At 41.9% G+C, this 21,070-nt stretch overlaps 1 protein-coding gene across 1 annotated transcript in view; it reads right to left on the bottom strand.

Annotated features, from left to right (window-relative positions):
- LOC126416959 (uncharacterized) overlaps positions 1-21,070 on the bottom strand; it is a 100,875-nt gene that overhangs the window by 48,213 nt on the left and 31,592 nt on the right. The window contains exons 2-4 of the mRNA XM_050084840.1: positions 13,897-14,229; positions 5,574-5,755; positions 4,152-4,466 (exon numbers count right to left, since the gene is read on the bottom strand). Coding sequence (XP_049940797.1) covers positions 4,152-4,466; positions 5,574-5,755; positions 13,897-14,229 — 830 coding nt within the window. The remainder of the gene's footprint in view (positions 1-4,151; positions 4,467-5,573; positions 5,756-13,896; positions 14,230-21,070) is intronic.

The following is a 21,070-nucleotide window of genomic DNA, read 5'->3' as shown; positions in this document are numbered from 1 at the left end:
CAGCAACAGCTTGGAGAAGGAATGTGGCACCTGAGGATTGCAGGATCATAAGATGTGTTGTAAGACAGTCATTATCCACACAGTTCAGAGAAGCTTATATTGAGGGGTGGGGTGGGGTAGGGCGGGGGTTTATCCACATAGCTTGAGCTGTGAAGCAGTCACTGAAGTCAAGTGTATTGTGCTCAGCAGCACATTCTGCCACTGGGTAGTCAATTCTGCTCTTGGCCATTGTATAGTGGTGGCCATTTATTCGGGGGTGGACGGAGGGGTGGGGGAGGGGGCAGGGGAGGGGGCGGGGGACAGCTGTTTGGGTGTCAAGCCCACATAAAATACATGCAGAAGTTAGAGTTGGTTTATGATACAACTGCTTTCACAAGTGGTCCTGCCTCTGATAGAGCAGTATATGCTTTTGACAGGACTGGAATAGGGTGTGCAGTGGGTATATAGGTAAGGTCTTGTACGTGGGTCTTCCACAGGTGTATGATCTATGTGTGGCAAGTTGTTGGTAGTAGATGTGGTGTAATGATGGACTGATATATTTTGTAGACTGGGTGGGTGGTGGAAAATCAGTCTGGGAGGGATGGGAAGGATTATGGATAGGATTTTTCTCATTTCTATGCACAATGATAAATAATCAAAACTGAGGAGAAGGATATGATTGTATCCACTTTAGGCTGATATTGGGTAAAGAGGGGGGGGGGGGGGAAGAGTTCTTTTTTGCAGCTGGTTCATGGTGGTGGTCAAAAGATTAGAGCATGAAAGATCTTTTTGCAGACTAAGTTTGGAAGGTAATGTAGAGGCACAAGAAGGTCTTCAGCAAGCTGTGAAAGGGATCCCTCATCTACATCTACATCTACATGTATATCTACAGCTACACTCTCAAAACCACTGTGAAGGGCATGGCAGAAGATACATCCCATTGTACCAGTTATCAGGGTTTTTCCCCGTTCCATTCAAGTGTGGAGTGTGGGAAAAAATGATTGTTTGAATTGAATGAAAGGTACATAAGTAAATCTGTGGCATAGCCATGGACATCCAAATGGCACCCTCCTATGCCAACTTGTTTATGTGCCATCTAGAGGAAACCTTCATAGCCACCCAAAACCCCTTGTCTGATTCAGGTTGATTGATGATATCTTCATGATCTGGATTCAGGACCAAGTCACCCTATCCTCATTCCTTCACAACCTCAACACCTTCTCTTTCATCTTCTTAGGCCAGTCTTCCTCAATCTAGCATACCACCTTCCCAGACACTGATCTCCTCATTTCTGATGGCTCCATCCACACTTCTGTTGACACTTAACTCAGAAACAGTACCTGTATTTCAACAGCTGCCATCCCTTCCACACACACAAAAAAGAAATCCTTCCCATAGAGCCTAGCCACCCAGGTTATAACATATCTGCAGTGATAAGAGCTCCCTTGCCCAGTTTGCTGAAAGCCTTCACATATGCTATCCCTCAGACATCATCTGCAAACAAATTTCCCATGCCATACTGCCATACTTTCCCAATCCTCCCACCACCCCCAAGAACAAGCTACAAAGGAGTGCCCCTCCATCACCCAATACCATCCCAGGCTGGAACAACTGAATCACATCCTACATCCGGACTAAAATAAGGGTCACCCCACCAAAGACACTTCCCATCACCCCTAAGGTGGTGTTCGGTTGCCCACCAAACTGCACAGATGGAAGTTATCCTTACAACACATACTCTCCTCCTGAGATCATCCCGGTCTCAGCCTACAGTAACCTACTGTCACCACACCCTCCACACAACGGTTTCCACCCCGTCCATCGTATCACCTTCTCCCAATTCATGTCCTCTCATGCTCATTTTGTACTGCTCTCTGCCACACTCGCACCAGTCTTTCCCCCTTCTCTGCTCCTCTCCTTTTCTGGTGCCTGCTTGCCACATCCCCTCACCTCCGTCCCCTACAGCCCCCAGATGCTGCATCTGCAGCAATATCTTATCACCGTCTAGTCGCTACATGTTCCGCCAGGCAGCACCCATTTCTCTCCCTCTCACCCCTACTCCACTATCCCTCCCCTCCCCTGCACCTCACCTGAATTGCTGCTTTGTTTGATGCAGTTCCATTCAGGTCAGAGCAGCATGAGAGAGCAACAATGTGTGCATGAGGTGTGATTGCTTCTGTGTGTGTTTCCTTTCTGATGAAGGCTTTGGTCTGAATCTTAGTGTGTAACAGTCTTTTCATTGTATCTGTCTGCAACTCCAGTTGTCATCTTTCTGGTGAGTAGCAATGTATCCTTTTCAAAATAATGTTGGTGTTCCAGTGTGGACTTTCCATTGTTAAGAGAGGAAAATAATGAGTCGAAGAGATGGAATGCACTGTAAATCTTAGTTCAAGCAGCAACATTTGTTGAACACAAACAACTTGTTTAACAACAACATGAATTGTCAGTTAGTCTGTAAACCAAACAGTAAAAGTCTTGGTAAAATATTCATCTGAGACAACACAAATAACAAAATTATTCCAAGATAACTCCAGAATAGATGAATTATCCGAGTCCACTTAGCAGAATGCCAACAGCCTTGCCGCAGTGGTAACACTGGTTCCCGTCAGATCACTGAAGTGAGTGAGCATCTGGTCTGCCGAGTGCTGTTGGCAAGCCAAGTGCACTCAGCCCTTGTGAGGCAACCTGAGGAGCTACTTGATTGAGAAGTAGTGGCTCCAGTCTCATAAACTGACGTACAGCCAGGAGAGCAGTGAGATGACCACATGCTCCTCCATATCCGCATCCAGTGACACCTGTGGGCTGAGGATGATACTGCGGCTGGTCGGTACCATTGGTCCTTCCGAGGTCTGTTCAGATGAAGTTTAGTTTAGTTATTTTTTTACTTAGCAAAATAACACATATGTTGTAATTGAAGTTCCCTACAAGCAAGAGTTGGTGGGAACCTCAAGTTCATAATTCATAGCACTAATACAAAGTTAATAGTCAGGGAATTGCACATTCCTCATGCAGAGATGAGTTTGGTAATAATCAGACACCAGGCTGCTTCATATTTGGTTCACTATGGAACCCCTCGAGTATAGCTTTAAGCGTCAGAAAGTCTTTTCTGAAAGCATTTGTATGGAGTGTCGCCATGTGTGGAGTGAAATATGGTCAGTAAACAGGTTAGACAAGAAAAGTACAGAACAGAAGCTTTCAAAATGTGGTGCTTCAGAAGAATGCTGAAGATTAGATGGGTATATCACATAACTAATGAAGAGGTCCTGAACATAATTGGGGAGATTAGGAATTTGTGGCACAACTTGACTAGAAGAAGGGATCAGTTGGTTGGACACATTCTGAGTCATCAAGGGATCACCAATTTAGTACTGGAGGGAAACATGAAGGGAAAAATTCATAGAGGGAGACCAAGAGATGAATATAGTAAGCAGATTCAGAAGGATGTAGATTGCAGTTGTTATTCAGAGATGAAGAGGCTTGCACAGGATAGAGTAGCATTGGGAGCTGCATCAAACCAGTCTCTGGACTGAAGACCACAACAACAATAACGATAACATGGAACCTCATGTGACTGGCATGTGATGTCAGCCTTGTTCCTTCTGCAGGTACCCTCACCAGACAAATGTGATGTTAATATGTGCTGTTACAAATACTGATAGATCATTAGTCTGTATGTCCAATGGGGTTTCTAAAGAACGGTTGGGCACATATTTGCCATGAGTCACTGATTGCTGAAAATTGTAATTGTAGGATGGAAAGAATCAAACAGAGAAGTTGCGATATGAGGATAAAAGGTGCATTACTGTTGATGTAGGATTCATCAGTTGTGCTGAAATGAACGGGATGTCTGACATGTCACAGGAATGTAGAAATGCACCAAAGCAGTCTTAATGTTGAACAAACAACAATAATGCAAAAAGTCCATCCTTTATATGACTACTCTTTCTTGCTGACATTTCACACTCATACAAGCTGTTGCATCTTTTCCTCATGTTGCATGTTTATACTTGTTCCCCCTGATGCTTTAAGTGCTTGAGACTGACATACGGATCAAGTTGCACGTTTATAATTGCTGCCTCTAAAGCTTCCAGTATTTGAGACCATTACATGGGCCCTCTAAGAAGGCATTGCACATGGAATCACTGCTTAAACTGAAAAGGATGTGGACTCACAGATAACGATCTTGACGGTGAGCTTGGGGCAGCAGCGACAGACCTCCCTCCAGGTGGACTCTGGAATGCGGCAGCCACCCTGCAGGCCTCCCACCTCCCAGACACGCTCGCGGTCTGGAAGGTCCCTCTCCTCACACAGCAGCTGCAGCTCACGCAGATTACCTCGTGCCACAGCCCCCACACACAGCAGCGCCACACCACATGCGTCGCTCACGTGTGAATACCTCAGCGACAGCACCACCAGTCCACTCAGGCGAGATAGGGCACACAGGAAGCCTGCCTCCGATGTCATCCGTGTCCGGAAGGCACCTTTGCCTACATTTATACATTCCTCATTTTCTGTATCTCTAATTGAGAAGGAGAACCTTAAGGGATGTGAAATCAACCCACAACACAGATAATTCAATAAAATAGTTAGCATCTGATAAACGTAATGTAATCATGATATGATAGGCAAAGTTACTCCCATCAAAGTAGTATCAAAACAGTACATTTATGAGCACCAAAAGACACAAGAAATCTGAGTAAATATTGCTTGTTTTAACATGGGGTAAACTGCCCAGAAAGCACATTTTACAGTTACTAAGAAAATTCCCAGTATTCCTAGTGTTCACACTTACTATGCAAATACTTTGTTTATGTTAGAGTTCAGAGGCATTGCTTCAGATGATATTTCCATAAGACAGAACAATGAAGGTCACTTCTAAATGCAAAATATATTGAACTGAGCATCCTGATTCATTTACCTGTCATTACTCTTTATTTATGGTGCTTTAAAAGCTATTTTTATTTCTTTGGAAATGAATGGGTCTTTGCTGGATAGTCAGCTGTAGGACTATTTAGCTGTCATCTAAGTTAAGTCTGGTCAAAAATGATTTCTTGTTACTGGTGAGGTTTTGTTTCTTTTCATTTATAAAGCATATGTCACAGTTCTCAATGATGAAGAGACTTAAGGCCGATTTGCAATGGATGCCAAAGGAACAGCATGTAAAGGAGGGTAAAATGATGGCATGTTTGCACTATATGAAACATCAACACCAAATCATGCTATCTACACTACCCAGTAGTGAATACTGAAAGTGATGAAATGAGCATCTCTCCATCACACTAAAAGTCAGAACATAATTTCAGGTACTAAGCATAAATTCACAAAAGGAGCACTGTTAATGTACAGTTGACTGTCAAAGTGCTGTGCTCCTCTTCCATTTTGATGAAGGGACCAGCAATCTACTTTTTCACTGGATTATATTTTTTTTTTTTTTTTTTTTGATGAAGTAAACTTTGTTGAAAAATGATACTCTGCTTTTGGCTTTTGCCATTTTATCTGTCATCAATAAACTCACAGAAAAAATCCAATTTCAATTTTAATAATACTTGTAAAATAGTGTCTACAGTAAGAGAGACTCATGCACTGCAGCTCACCGCGGTACTGGAGAGGCGTCTCATCCAGGGTGAGAGGATTCTGGTCACGTCGTACAAAGTCCCACAGGAACAGACCACGCAGTGTCTGTGCTGAGCCTTCTAAGGCATCCAAAAGTGCCACAGCCTCTCGACGTTCCAGTCGTGCTCCCTCCAGGCTCACTGATACCAATTCGCATTGCTGCCTGTACACACAGCACTCATGCAAATGCTATATGATTTTGTTTCCCTCACAACAATGTCAGTTACTTTAATGACTATACAGGACTATCAAAATCATGAGAATACCCGAATTTGGTCACTTCATTACTGTTTCACTGCTTTTAAACACTTGATGATCAGATTGTTTCCAATGAATTATATAAATTTAACACCACTGGTTGGTGATCTCCATAGGCTATGAATGGTCTAAAAAACTTCACAAGAAGCACAGACAACTAACATAGTAACTTTGTTCTATGAGTGCTAGTTGCCAACTGGCTGACATAGAATTTTATGTATTGAATGACAGGTGGTGACTGACTGACAAGTAACTTGATATGCTGAATGATGGGTGACACCTAACTTTGTTTGGAGCACCTACTTTAAAGACACACATAGGACAGATGTTACAAAAAATTAAAATACACATTATTATGTTTTAGACATTAACATAAAAGACAGGAAAAGATGCACACATATTAGACAGTGAAGTAAATTTGTTTTACCATAAGCTGTATCCTCTTACATAAGTATAATTGACGCTTCTATTTTATCAGGTGAAAGTTTTGGATCACACTGGAATCTACAAAAGCCCACCAGAAATTACTGGAAAATTACAGTTTCTGATTTGAATATTTCACAAAGTAACATGTTATTTTAGTAAATGTACACATTTTTAGAATCAGAAAAAATAGGGCTACAAGGAGATGACACTTAAATTTTAAAAGGATTAATATTGGAACAGTCTAGAATAAGATAATTTTGAACAGGAATAACTTCTGAAATACTAAATTTTGGAAAAAGTAAAATGTTTGTTCAAAAGAGGATCATGAGGGATTTCAAATAATGTAAGTCAATCTTAAAACCAACAGATTTTTGGGGGTTTGATTTTAAAGTGCTTTTTGTTTATTTGACTTAAATTGTGAATATTTCTTTAAATAAAATGTGCCCTCAAAAATAATTACACTATATATGTAGAATAAAAAGGTTTTGAAAATTACCACCTAAGTAAGAACTTGGAGCTTTCACACATTCAAAGTACATACACTCCTGGAAATTGAAATAAGAACACCGTGAATTCATTGTCCCAGGAAGGGGAAACTTTATTGACACATTCCCGGGGTCAGATACATCACATGATCACACTGACAGAACCACAGGCACATAGACACAGGCAACAGAGCATGCACAATGTCGGCACTAGTACAGTGTGTTTCCACCTTTCGCAGCAATGCAGGCTGCTATTCTCCCATGGAGACGATCGTAGAGATGCTGGATGTAGTCCTGTGGAACGGCTTGCCATGCCATTTCCACCTGGCGCCTCAGTTGGACCAGCGTTCGTGCTGGACGTGCAGACCGCATGAGACGACGCTTCATCCAGTCCCAAACATGCTCAATGGGGGACAGATCCGGAGATCTTGCTGGCCAGGGTAGTTGACTCACACCTTCTAGAGCACGTTGGGTGGCACGGGATACATGCGGACGTGCATTGTCCTGTTGGAACAGCAAGTTCCCTTGCCGGTCTAGGAATGGTAGAACGATGGGTTCGATGACGGTTTGGATGTACCGTGCACTATTCAGTGTCCCCTCGACGATCACCAGTGGTGTACGGCCAGTGTAGGAGATCGCTCCCCACACCATGATGCCGGGTGTTGGCCCTGTGTGCCTCGGTCGTATGCAGTCCTGATTGTGGCGCTCACCTGCACGGCGCCAAACACGCATACGACCATCATTGGCACCAAGACAGAAGCGACTCTCATCGCTGAAGACGACACGTCTCCATTCGTCCCTCCATTCACGCCTGTCGCGACACCACTGGAGGCGGGCTGCACGATGTTGGGGCGTGAGCGGAAGACGGCCTAACGGTGTGCGGGACCGTAGCCCAGCTTCATGGAGACGGTTGCGAATGGTCCTCGCCGATACCCCAGGAGCAACAGTGTCCCTAATTTGCTGGGAAGTGGCGGTGCGGTCCCCTACGGCACTGCGTAGGATCCTACGGTCTTGGCGTGCATCCGTGCGTCGCTGCGGTCCGGTCCCAGGTCGACGGGCACGTGCACCTTCCGCCGACCACTGGCGACAACATCGATGTACTGTGGAGACCTCACGCCCCACGTGTTGAGCAATTCGGCGGTACGTCCACCCGGCCTCCTGCATGCCCACTATACGCCCTCGCTCAAAGTCCGTCAACTGCACATACGGTTCACGTCCACGCTGTCGCGGCATGCTACCAGTGTTAAAGACTGCGATGGAACTCCGTATGCCACGGCAAACTGGCTGACACTGACGGCGGCGGTGCACAAATGCTGCGCAGCTAGCGCCATTCGACGGCCAACACCGCGGTTCCTGGTGTGTCCGCTGTGCCGTGCGTGTGATCATTGCTTGTACAGCCCTCTCGCAGTGTCCGGAGCAAGTATGGTGGGTCTGATACACTGGTGTCAATGTGTTCTTTTTTCCATTTCCAGGAGTGTATTTTATGTGTGGAACAAAAAACAGAAAAGAAAAACAATTTTTAAGGAATGGGATTATAGCAAATGGAGCTACCCCATCTTGCTTCGTTTCACTCTGCCAGTTCATCTTAAAGCTCTCATTTGCCACTACCTGCAATATCCATTTCAGGATCTGTGCGACACATCCTAGAGTGTGCTCTAACAGTTCAATCTGTAAGATCACAGTCTACAAAATGCAAAGATGCAGGTTCAAATCCTGGTGTGGCATTGTCATGCATGACAACTTAAAATTGGGTGTCTCTCTTACAATCCTGATGAACGTATGTATGGATCATTCACTACAATTAAGCACATGTCCAGCAAGATCGCTAAGTGTTTCACAGAAGGATAAACCTGATGGTATTGGTCATATGGAAGAACACACGTGGTGCACGTAAGGACTACCACTGACTGCCATGATTTCACTTTTGACTCAGTCAATGTTTACAGCAAGTTGTTGTTATATCTACTGATGATGACTCTGTGTTGCTTGGATTCCCGCTGAACTGTGCACTGGATTTTGTTGTTTCTGACTAATCATGTTTGACTAACATACAGATTTGCCTGTTTGCCTAATGCACGTATGTCTTCATTCCAACCATTGTGTTTTCAGTGAACAAACCTGTAGCACATCACTCTACCAAGAGCATGGTTTGTAACTGTTTCCCAATCCAACCTACAAAAAGTGTTCTCCAGAACTGACTTGTAAGTTATTCAGTAAACATTCAGAGTACTGTACTGACCACAAGGTATCTGCCTCCAGAAGTCTTTTGTGTATTTCCAGAAGAGTCTGTTATTTCATTAATGATAAGGTGAATTTAATAAAATCTGTGTTGTTGAAGAAGCAGGCTCACAAAAGTCTCAAAGCCAAAACCCAATTTTCTGTGGGTGGCATGCAACAAATTTCATTATCTAAGCATGCCTCACAGATTGACCCAAAGCTTCAACTTATCTCTAGTTTCTCTCCATAGCCTCCAACCTCTACAGAAGTGCTCTATAAAAGACCAGGGATCCAAGTTCAAGTCTCAGTTGACACACATTTTTAACTTGTCACAAATGTTAATTGTAATATGTAGTCCACTCAAGACCCTCCCAGGGGACACCGCCTTAATGGGGCGAGAGGCTTTGCATGCTTCGATGAAGTCAAGGGCTATGCCGATGGTAGCGAAGCTATCAGTAGGGCCACCCGAGTTGGACAGGCCTTGACAGAGGAGCCAGACAAAGCGTGTCCCACAACATAGGGCAGGGAGGGCTCTAGAGGCATAGAGAAGCCAGCTTTCCTACGGTAGTAAACCCTTACAAGAAAATCAAGTACGTTGGAAGGCTTTGAAGTGGCAGCCCCACTATCCAACTATACCTTCACAGCCCCTGTAAGGTGGCCAGGTGAAATAAAAAGTTACTGGGAAGCTACATAGGGAAAGCTGGACAGAAAACCATACAACAAACCAGAAAAGGAAAAAGGTTAAAGATTTTGGTATTGCGGAACATGTAAACTTAATAATGTGGAACATCAGAGGGATATCAACAAAGGAAGGAGAACTACATAAAATATTAGAAGAGAGGAGTTGTGATATAGCATTTATCACAGGAACTAAAAAGAAAATGAAGGGAACTAAAGATATAGGAAATTATACTATGATATACAGTGGAGTAGAACAGAGCAAAAGAGCACAAGCTGGCATTGCCATAATAATAAATAAAAATGGACAAACAGATTGATAAGCTATGCATGGATAAACGATCAGATATGCAGCATAAGATGTAAAATTTCTAGAGGATATCTAACCTGTATAGCAGTGTATGCCCCAGAGGAAGGGAGGACTAAGAAAAGCGAGACGTTCTATGGAGATCAACAGAAAACATTAGACAGGATAAATAAGAATGACTATATTTTCATTGGTGGAGACTACAATGCAAGAATAGGAAGGGAAAGATACTTAAGTTGGCTATGCTAAAGAGTCTACAGTCACCAGCAATGGAACCATGTTAAGACTTTTTGCAGCTCTCAACAACTTTATGATATTAAACACTTACTTTAAACACAAATACATATACAAATACACATGGCCCACCAGAGGATTTAGAACCATAATTGACTACTTCATAGCAAACCAAAAAACAGCTGTTCTGATTCAGGATTGCGTGTATATAGAGGGTATGCCATTAACACAGACCACTTCCTGCTACAAGCAAAAGCTGTCCTAAAGCAGAGATTGCATAAAACATAAAAAATCCCCACAACAACTAAGGGAGGTACATAAAGTCTACTTACTAGAACATGAGTCAATCAAGAATCTTTATCAAAAACGCTTTGACACAATAATAGGCACAGCTCCAGAATCAGAGAGTATTGAAAATGAGTGGGAACAGATTAAGATAATGTTAAGAACTGCTGCCAGTGAAGCTTTAGGTAAAACAAAACACAGGAAGAAGAAAAAAGGCCACATGATTAGGGCAAAAGAAATTGAGGAGTCTGTTGAAATAAAGAGCAAACTATATAGAAAATATCTACAACACTCAACTCAGGAGAATAACTAAGTAGACAAGAAGCACACAGCAGAAGTGAAAAAACCAAGCAGATAGCAGAAGTGAAAAAACTAAGCAGGAAGCTCCATCAAGACAGTTGGGATAACTTTGTTACCATGATCAAAAAAGATGTCCATGGGAGACAAGCACTTGCATATAAAATGGTAAGACACTTGAATAACAGTGAAAAGGATGTGGCAGATATCAATGTAATAAAGAACAAAGACTGGCTGCGCAGAAAATGATGAAGATCTTGAAACAAATCCAGATCATCTAGAATTCCAAGAATTAGAACATATTCTCAGATATAAAAAGAACCAAAAGACAGTAGGAAGTGATGGCATTAACAGCAAACTAATAAAATATTCTTCAGTAGCATTTTAAAAAAAAGTTTCTCAAATTTTTGAATCTTTGCTGGATAACAACGGTAATACCAAAAGAATGGAAGATCTCACTTATAAAAACAATATTTAAAAAAGGAGACAGATCAAAACCTGAAAATTATAGAGCATATCACTCTTAAATACAGCATATAAGACCTGTGCTACAATAATAAGTAAAAGACTAAAACCCATAATGGAGTGCCTGCTGCCAGGAGAACAAAATGGATTCAGAAAAGGGAGAAGCTTTACAGACAACATATTTATGCTACAGCAAATTATAGAAAAACATAAGGAATTCAATAAAGAAAGACACATCCTTTTTGTCGATTATGCAAAGGCTTTTGATAAAGTAAATAGACAGCTATTGTGGGAAATTTTAGTAAGAAGATATACCAATACACATTGTACAGATAGTTCAAAAGATCTATGCTAATACAAGAATCCAAATAATTGGGGATAATGAAGAAACAACAAAGGTTATTAATTTAGAGTTCGACAAGATTGCAGTTTCTCTCCACTGCTTTTTAATAAATACATTGACAACATTATACAACAATGGAGAATGAAAGTGAAGAACTATACATATAATTTCAACCAAAAAGATTACATTACGACTTTGCTATTCACAGATGACCAAGTGTTAATTTCGATTAATGAAGATGGACTGCAGAGAGCTGCCTACAAACTATACCAAACATGCCAGCCATGGCACTGTGTGGAAAAAAACCCAGTAAGAACAAAAATAATTATAGATAACAAGATTATAGAGCAAGTAGATAGATTCAAATTTCTAGGAACCATGCTGTTGTACAGGGGAGACTTAAATCAAAAAGGCAAAATTGAGAAATTTAACTACTTAAATGGCACTATCAGAAGAGCCCTCCAACATAAAGTAAGAACAGAAACATATCTAAAATTTTATAAAGTTATGTCAGTATCAACATTACTATATGAAAGAAAATCTTGGGTAATGAATATGAAAGATAAAATAACATTACAAGCCAATGAAATGAAATTCCTCAGGTAAATAGCAGGATATACCAAGCTAGACTACAAAAGAAATACAGATATCGGGAAGGAATTAAATATTTTCGATATAAACAGTAAAGCTGACGAATACTGACAAAAATGGATATCCCATCTGTTACAAATGGACAAATCAAGATTACCACTATATTTTTGGTGATGTACTCTGCAAGATAAAAGATGTATTGGAAGACCTGCAAAATGATGGAAGGACCAGGTGTAGCTGCAATGGACTTAGGGAAAGCCTAATGCATGACGGAAGAAGAGGAAGAAGAAAAAAAGAAGAAGAAGAAGAAGAAGTCCACTCAAGAAAAGTCATCTCCGTGTTCATCTCTATTCTAACTTAATTGTTTTTCTTTCTATGACATTACAACAGAATTGTCCTGACCACAATTAGATCTGAAGTCACTGTTGTGCTGGATTCATCTGTCATCACGTCAAACATTACAGGCTCCCAATATGTGTGCAATCCAGGCTGTCTTCTTCTAATTTTGAAACAAAGTAGAATTTTTTCTTGGTCTGCACAGTCATATCAAGGTTTTCAGTGAGTTACATGGTCAAACTGAAATGAAAGTTAACTAGTAAGTTCTGTGGAACAATTTGAGGTGGTCATGTTCATTCAGTGGTGCAGACATGTGTCAGCTGAAGACTTCCCAAGCAAGGGCATCATCCATACCCAGGTGGAAAGGGCACATCCATACCCAGGTGCAAAGGGCACCATCCCCCACCCCTTTCTCCCCCCCCCCCCTCCCCCTTCCTAGCTCTCACGGAAAGGAAGTACAGTGCCATCAGGTGTTTTTCATTCAAGAATATGATTTGAAAGTCATTAGTACACAGGTTTTTTAACAGTGCTGGAACTGGAACTTTGTTATGTCTACTTACAAATCACCATTCTTCTTCCGAAATATTAAAAATACTCTATACCCCAGGATTAGCCCTGCCCCCCCCCCTTTCCCCAATAAACTATCCTATGGGTGCCCTTGTTTCCAAGATGCTGCTGATGGGTATGTAGGGCAAATAACATGCCTCCAAGAGCTGTGTCATTCAACAATGGCAAATCTGAATAGACTGAATCATTGTTATCTGTACCGCAAAACAAATTTAGAACCAAACACTTTCCTTTCATTTTCTCCCAAGAAACTGGAGCAATTTCTTTGTTATGGGTTGTACAAAATCCCATTGACTACTATGCATGATATATGTAGTCCCCAACCCCTGGAGAATTCAGAATTCATATTTGTCAGTATGGCTTATTCAGTAAATATGATGATGTTGATTATTATTATTATTATTATTATTATTATTATTATTATTATTATTATTATTTTGTTCATTCTCTACATTTGTCAAATAAATTCCACTCAGTCTTACTACTAGAGCGCACAGTTACCTTAAGAAAGTGCTATATTAAAATTTAGTAGTTACAAGGTCACGTTGTCTGTGGTTAGTAAAGAACTGAATTGGAACTTCTTTTACGTGTATAATGTAGTACTTTATCCATCTTCAGCAGCTGTAAGTGCATTTGTTGAAAATTACCAGTTGCTGATTTTTTCAACAAACCTATAACGTACTTTGACAAATCCCTCTAGCAATAAGTTTCACCTCACGGAAAGCACAGTGCCAGCTGCAAAAGTGTTCATGTAGATGGAACTTCCTTTCAACCAATAAGGTTCTCTGATACATCTCTCTAGCCATAAGACTCACCTTAAAAGATGCACAGTGCCGTCTATGAATGCGCAACGTGCAGGTGCATCGGCCTTGTCCAGCTGGAAGAGTTCATTGCACCAGACAACATGTTGTATAGAATGCGGTGGACGGATAGCTTTGGCAGCACTGATTGTAGCAGCAGCAGCAACACTGACATAGCGGCGGTAGGTGGACTGAGGTACAGCACGTGCTGCGTGCGCCCACCACAGATGGCGACCCCTGGCTGATGGTAGTGCCAGTACGGGGTACGGCTGTGGCACAAGCAGCAGCTCACAGTGCCCACGTAATCGCCAATGGCACCGCACTGTGTCTTCAGACCATGGCTCTGGGCTGGATGTGAAACAAGAGAAGCTTAAAAGTGATTGGCCAGCAGTGGGGAAGGTTAGTTTTGTTGTATTTTCTTTTTATATCTAATTAATTTAATTTAATTCTCTGTATAGTTGCATAAATTTTTTCTCAAGCACCTGTAGCTGGCACAGCTATAACCAATGAAAGTAGCAACTGATAACTGAAAGTAGAGTGCTCTTGCAATGAGTGTGATTATAGAAGTATAGATCCCTGTTCAGTTACAGATAAACTTCAGAATGCATGGATATGAAATGAACAGATGCATTGGCATAACGAGCAATATTTGAGAGAAGAATACAATGCAATGTTTGTGTGGTACACACCACTTCTAACAAACACCGAACAACGCGCTCCAGTACGCGGCCACCAAATACATCGCTGGCCGTCTTCACACGCACACTCCCTTACGTGGCCGAGAAATACATCACTGGCCGCACTTCTCTGGGCAGCTCGCGGCTACCATTGCTGGCCGCCTTCGCGCGCGCGCGTTTGTCAGCACACAGCAATTGGCTACGCCAGGAAACATTGCGGTTGTTTTTCCCTGAAAAACAGCAACCCCTGCCGACGGCTCCATTAACTAGCAAGCCTTATATAAACCCAGCCGCCGCCGCAAATGACAGTTCTCATCGGGAAGTCCAGTACGCCATGTTCCAGCTGCTTGTGGATGACTCACCGCCCACTCGAGGTTACCTGGCTGCTCGGCAGAAATCTTGCGACTTCACTCGGAGAGACTGAACTTCACTGGACTTGGGAATAATTACGGAATGTGCACACCACCATGCACATTTGGACATTGGTATAACCAAAATTTAATTATGCATTACTTCTGAGTGTGAGCCTGGGTAGACGCTTGGCTAACATAATTGTTAAAAAGTAATTTGTGATTTAATAAAACAGACTGAAGAGGTTATTATGTTATTCCTGGTTATAACAGTTTGCAAAGGGGAAACATGTTCCAGTGAGCCACTGAGAAGGCCTACAAAAAAATAATTATGTAAATTGTGAACTAAAAACTTACTGATAACATTTAAAGTAAAATTATTGAATATTGGCAGGTTAGACAGAGATGGAAAATTATGTCCATTATGTCCAGCTTCAGTCAACTCACAATTTGGAAATTTCACACCAGTTGGTCTTGATGTAGTAAAGCTGTCTTCCAGTATACTTTAAGCTCAGCTGTCTTTTAGGAGTGTATATGTTTCAAAGTGTGTGTGTTTAAACATGTTCTAACCTTTTACCACAAAAAGTAATAAAAATTATATAACTTTTGTTTTATCTGTAATTAAATCTGACATAAATATTAACTCTGTATTGCTAGCTACTTACAATCTCTGATAGCTGGCTCAAATCAAACTTGCTAGTGTTGGTTTCTCAGACTGTGGCAGTTGTTCACACATGTAAATGTGTTAAGACCAACTCTAGGGCTTATAGCAGGAGGTCTTAATAAAGTCTATATCTTATTTAAAGTGCTTTCCCTGTATTCACCTCTAGCAGTTTAGGTAAAACCAAGGAAAGTATAAATTTGTAACATCAGAGTATTGTAGTGCCAGTACCCAGTATTGGAGCAAAAGTTATGTCTTTATCAAAAGTAATAAAAAGTAGTGAGGAAGCTGCTGAAGAGCATGGCATTAGCAGCCACAGTCTAATACCCAAAATTGTGATGACATGTGACTCACATAAAGACACACAGAGGATTGCAAACCAAGGATAGCTGACAGCAGTGAGCTGCACCACACAGCGGGAACCTGCAGCAACTGGGATGGTGTCAGCACATCAGGGCAATTCTCTTGTTATGCGTCACATGACTAGGTACCAGGTTTTAGTGAAACAAATGTTCCCCAGAGCCATATGAATAAGTTTGGATTTTGAGGCAGGGGGCATTTCTCATTTCCAGAAACCAGACACATCACCATGATGTCAGAGCTATGTTGGGCAGCATTACTAAAGGGCACCACCAGCAGCAGCCATGGGTTCAAAACTGGGCTGCAAGCTTGAGACCGGACTGTGACTGGTGCCAGCAATAAGTTCTTCATAGGACTTGGCACCACAGCCCTGCTGACCTGCCCTCCATGTCTACTGCTGCTGATGCTGAGTTCCTAGTGTGACTCAATGCCACAGCACCATCAGCCATCTGACTCCTGCCAGATGGCAGTGAGTCATTCTCCACAGCCATTTTCAAGCACTGCAGTGGAGACCTGAGAAGAGTGAGGGACTAATTGAAAAAAGCAGTCCACTGCTGATGTCAATGGCCATGGTCTCTAAAGGCTGCTGACTTACAACAAGCCTTCCACCAACATCACAGAGCAGTGGCTCAGCAGTTTGGGCAGGAAACACCACCCACACATCAGCACTGACTAGGGACAACAGAGAAAGGCAAGTTTGCCTTGCTACATCATGTATTAGAGTTAATACAAGCCATTCTTAATTGTCAATGGTGTTCCCACTGGGCCCACGAGTTCACCACTCATCTTACAACCCCTTCAGTATGAATTCAGTATCTTCCTCTCTGCACCACTATATAATAGAGGGAAACATTCCACATGGGGAAAATGTATACAAATAACAAAGAGAAAGCGCTGGTAGATAGACACAATAAAAAACACACAAACACACCCCTAAGGTAAGTCCTTCCGCTCCCGGGATTGGAATGACTCCTTACCCTCTCCCTAAACCCCACATCCTTTCGTCTTTCCTGCTCCTTCCCTCTTTCCTGATGAAGCAACCTTGGGTTGCGAAAGCTTGAAATTTGTGTGTGTGTGTGTGTGTGTGTGTGTGTGTGTGTGTGTGTGTGTGTGTGTGTGTGTTTTATTGTGTCTATCTACCAGCGCTTTCTTGTTTGGTAAGTCACAGCATCTTTATATATATATATATGCGGATGGATATGTGTGTGTGTGCGCGCGAGTGTATACCTGTCCTTTTTTCCCCCTAAGGTAAGTCTTTCCACTCCCGGGATTGGAATGACTCCTTACCCTCACCCTTAAAACCCACTTCCTTTCGTCTTTCCCTCTCCTTCCCTCTTTCCTGATGAGGCAACAGTTTGTTGCAAAAGCTTGAATTTTGTGTGTATGTTTGTGTGTCTATCGACCTGCCAGCGCTTTCGTTCGGTAAGTCACCTCATCTTTGTTTTTATATATATATATATATATATATATATATGTGTGTGTGTGTGTGTGTGTGTGTGTGTGTGTGTGTGTGTGTGTGTGTGTGTGTGTGTGTGTGTGTGTGTGTGTGTGTGTGTGTGCGCACGTGCAAACTAGAAAAAAAAAAAAAAATCATTAAATTGAATGCAGACTTTGTGAATTATTTCTGGGTGAACTACTGAAATACTAAAACACTGTTACACCCCCTTTCCTCAGCAAAGTAAATCATGTGTCATCATTCATCACTGTGTTCTGTAAGTGCCAACAAGAAGGAAAACCTTCAGGAATGTCAAACAAGTCAAGGTATACATTAACAAGCGATAAGAAAATCACTGAATCCTAATCTGCACAATGTTTCAACAACAAAATATCACTACACTGCTTAATGTAGTCACAGTTACGTAACAATATAATAAAAAGGATAGTTGCTACTCACCATATAGCGGAGATGCTGAGTCGCACAAAGGCACAACAAGAAGTCTGTCAGAAAGTTAGCTGTCGGCCAACAAGGCCGAAAGCTAAATTTCTGACTGCCTTTTTGCTGTGCCTTTCTGCAACTCAGAACCCCTGCCAAGATGCTTCTAAAGACAAAAAGACACTGAACAACCCATATTGTTTCTGCTTTGTTCTTGAAGTGTGTTATTTTTTGAACATAGTGCATCAATTTTGCTTTTTCTAATAACAGGATGGAAGGTTTCACAATATCAGTGGTAATGACATTTCAACTCTTGACTACATCTTGCCCTCTGAATTAGATGGAGCTCTTTCTTTCTGGAATAAGATTAATCCCAGGAGCTACCCATCCCTTATCCTTACTTTTGTTTGATTTTATACCTAGTTGTTTTAAAGGAAAATAAGGCTCAAAGAGCTATAACAACATTTTTAAGAAAGAGCTCAATTTTTCATCTACACTGTCTGCTTTATAAATTTCTCACCCGCATTCTTCATCTATTTTCTCTCTAAACACTGTAATCAACTCTTTTTGTTATGGGCCTGCAATTCAGTACTGTTCTTCTACAATCTGAATAAAACTGGAAAGTATATTCTATTGTTGCATTTCACTATCATGGTCAGATAAGGTATTGACTAGTGATTTTAGAGCTAAATCATTGCAAGTTATTGCACTTAAGAACAACTGTCAGTGGCTTTTATACCATGTACTTCAATCCATATAGGGAACTTTAACTTCATTATGAAAAGGATCCAGATGGCACAGGCTGTAAAGCAGTCATTGAAATGAAGAACATCATGTTGCGCAGCTTGCTCAACAACAGTGTGGTCCAGCTGTTTCTTGGCCACAGAACGTTGGTGGCCATTCATGTGGACAGACAGCTTGTTGGTTGTCATGCCCACGTATAGTGCTGCATAGTGGTTGCAGCTTTACATGATTGGTTTCACAGGTAGTCCTGCCTTTGATGGGATAGGCGATGTTTGTGACTGGACTAGAGTAGGTGGTAGTGTTAGGATGTGTGGGACAGGTCTTGCATGTATGTCTATTACAGGGATAAAAGCCATGAGGCAAGGGGTTGGGAGCAGGGGTTGTGTAGGTGGGTTGTTTGGGGAAGGAGACCAGACAGCGAGGTCATCAGTCTCATCGGATTAGGGAAGGATGGGGAAGGAAGTCGGTCGTGCCCTTTCAAAGGAATCATCCCGGCATTTGCCTTGGAGTGACTGAGGGAAATCACGGAAAACCTAAATCAGGATGGCCGGACGCGGGACTGAACCGTCATCCTCCCGAATCCGAGTCCAGTGTCTCACCACTGCGCCACCTCGCTCGGTGGTTGTGTAGGGATGGACGAGGATATTATGTACGTTTGGTGGGTGGTAGAGTACCACTATGGATAGTGGGTATACCTGTGAAACTAGTCATGTGATCTCCACATTAAGCTGCATTTGATATGGGCATGACAACCAACAAGCTGCCTGTCAGCATAAATGGCTACTGACAATCTGTGGCCAAGAAACAGCTGTTGCTGAGCACACTGCCCAACATTACGTTTTCCATTTCAACGACTGCTTTGCAGCCTGTGCCATCTGGATCCTTCTCACTAACATCAGCTTTTCAGAATTGTGCAGGTGGGACTCTCCCTGAAATATATTCTACGTTCCCGTAACACTCCTTACTTCAACATTCATTAGTCATTGTCCTTACCCATCTAGCCACTTCCCTGTTCCCATTCCAGCATTACACAGCCCTCTATTCCACCAATGCACCCAGTTTTTCTGCTTCTCTCCTTTTCCACTACCCCTGCTCTCCCTAGCCCTCCATCAAACCTCCCGCTTGCACCTAGCTGCCCTAGCCTCTCTCCACCTCATCCCTGCTCGCTCCCACAAGCAGCACTTCACTGTCGCCCACCCCTACCCTATTATCCCTTCCCTCCCTGCCCCAGCTTTGTCCTTACCCCCACCACCCAGTTGCCTCTCCCATCATGTGCTGTTGCTTGCAGTCTGGCTTCAGAGAGACAGTGGTCATGTGCGTGTGAGTTGTGTTTGCATGAAAGAGAGAGAGAGAGAGAGAGAGAGAGAGAGAGAGAGAGAGAGAGAGAGAGAGAGAGAGAGAGAGAGAGAAATTTTTTGTCTTTTTTTTTAAAAAAAGGCCTTATTGGCCAAAAGCTCACTTTCCAACAATCTTTTTATTCTGCCTTCCTGTGACTCAGCATCTCTCCTATATGTCGAGTACCAATTATCCTTTTCATAATATTGTTATATTCCATACTGGATTTTCCATTTAATATGAAAAATAATCCGAAGCCGGACATCAGCAACTCTAAGTGCCCTCTATCAAAAACATCTGACATAAAGACAACATTTATATGTCTACATACAATGATAATCTAGTTCATTCTGCACAATTTCATTAAAACTGTTTCTATCTGATTTACAATGGTTAAGATATTTGCTGCTTGTGGCCAGTAAAGTATCCATACTTCAATGTTGAGTGTTCCCTGATTCACTATTGTCGTGCATTATTGAAAGAGTTGTCCAAGATAATATTCAATAACCTGAAGGGACTGCGTACTAACTCCATTTTTCAAACAATGAAAACTCCGGGGAATATCAACAATGTAGGAAAAAATTGATTGGTACTTACCATAAAGACGGCATGTTAAGTTGCAGACAGGCATAATTTAAAGACACACATAAGCTTTTGGCCACAGCCTTCATCAGAAAAAGAAAGAGAAACACACACTATTCATTCTCAGAAATAAGCACGCACACATGACTGCCCACTCCAGCAGCTTGGACCAAGCCAAAATCTTGTGTGTAAGTGTGTTTTAATTGCATCTGCCTGCAATTTAACATATCATCTTTATGATTAGTGGCAATCTATCCTTTCCTACATTGTTACTATTCTAACTCCATTTTTTGAATGTAAATCCACTCCCCTTTCTTCCTACTGGTTCAACAATAATATGATGTTAGCTTCTATTCAACAAGGTGAGTATGTTCAATTTCAGTAATGTTCTGACATGCACAACAAGCCTGGTGGAATCGCATATGTTCCTCCATTTGGCTGATTGGATATGAGAAGTTAACAATGTTTATTAATGAGACTTCTGATGTTTTCAAGTAAGACACTAAATGAATTTTCTTCAATATTTATAGTTCTGTCCAGACTTTTGTATTTAGTTTCATTACTAGCTGTTTGAACCAACTATTTATCCTGTAGCTCTCGCTTTCTG

This window comes from Schistocerca serialis, chromosome 8, assembly GCF_023864345.2.
Source record: "Schistocerca serialis cubense isolate TAMUIC-IGC-003099 chromosome 8, iqSchSeri2.2, whole genome shotgun sequence".
NCBI lineage: Eukaryota > Metazoa > Arthropoda > Insecta > Orthoptera > Acrididae > Schistocerca > Schistocerca serialis.
Note: the sequence above shows the minus strand (reverse complement) of the source record. Positions and strands in the feature narration are given on the sequence as shown.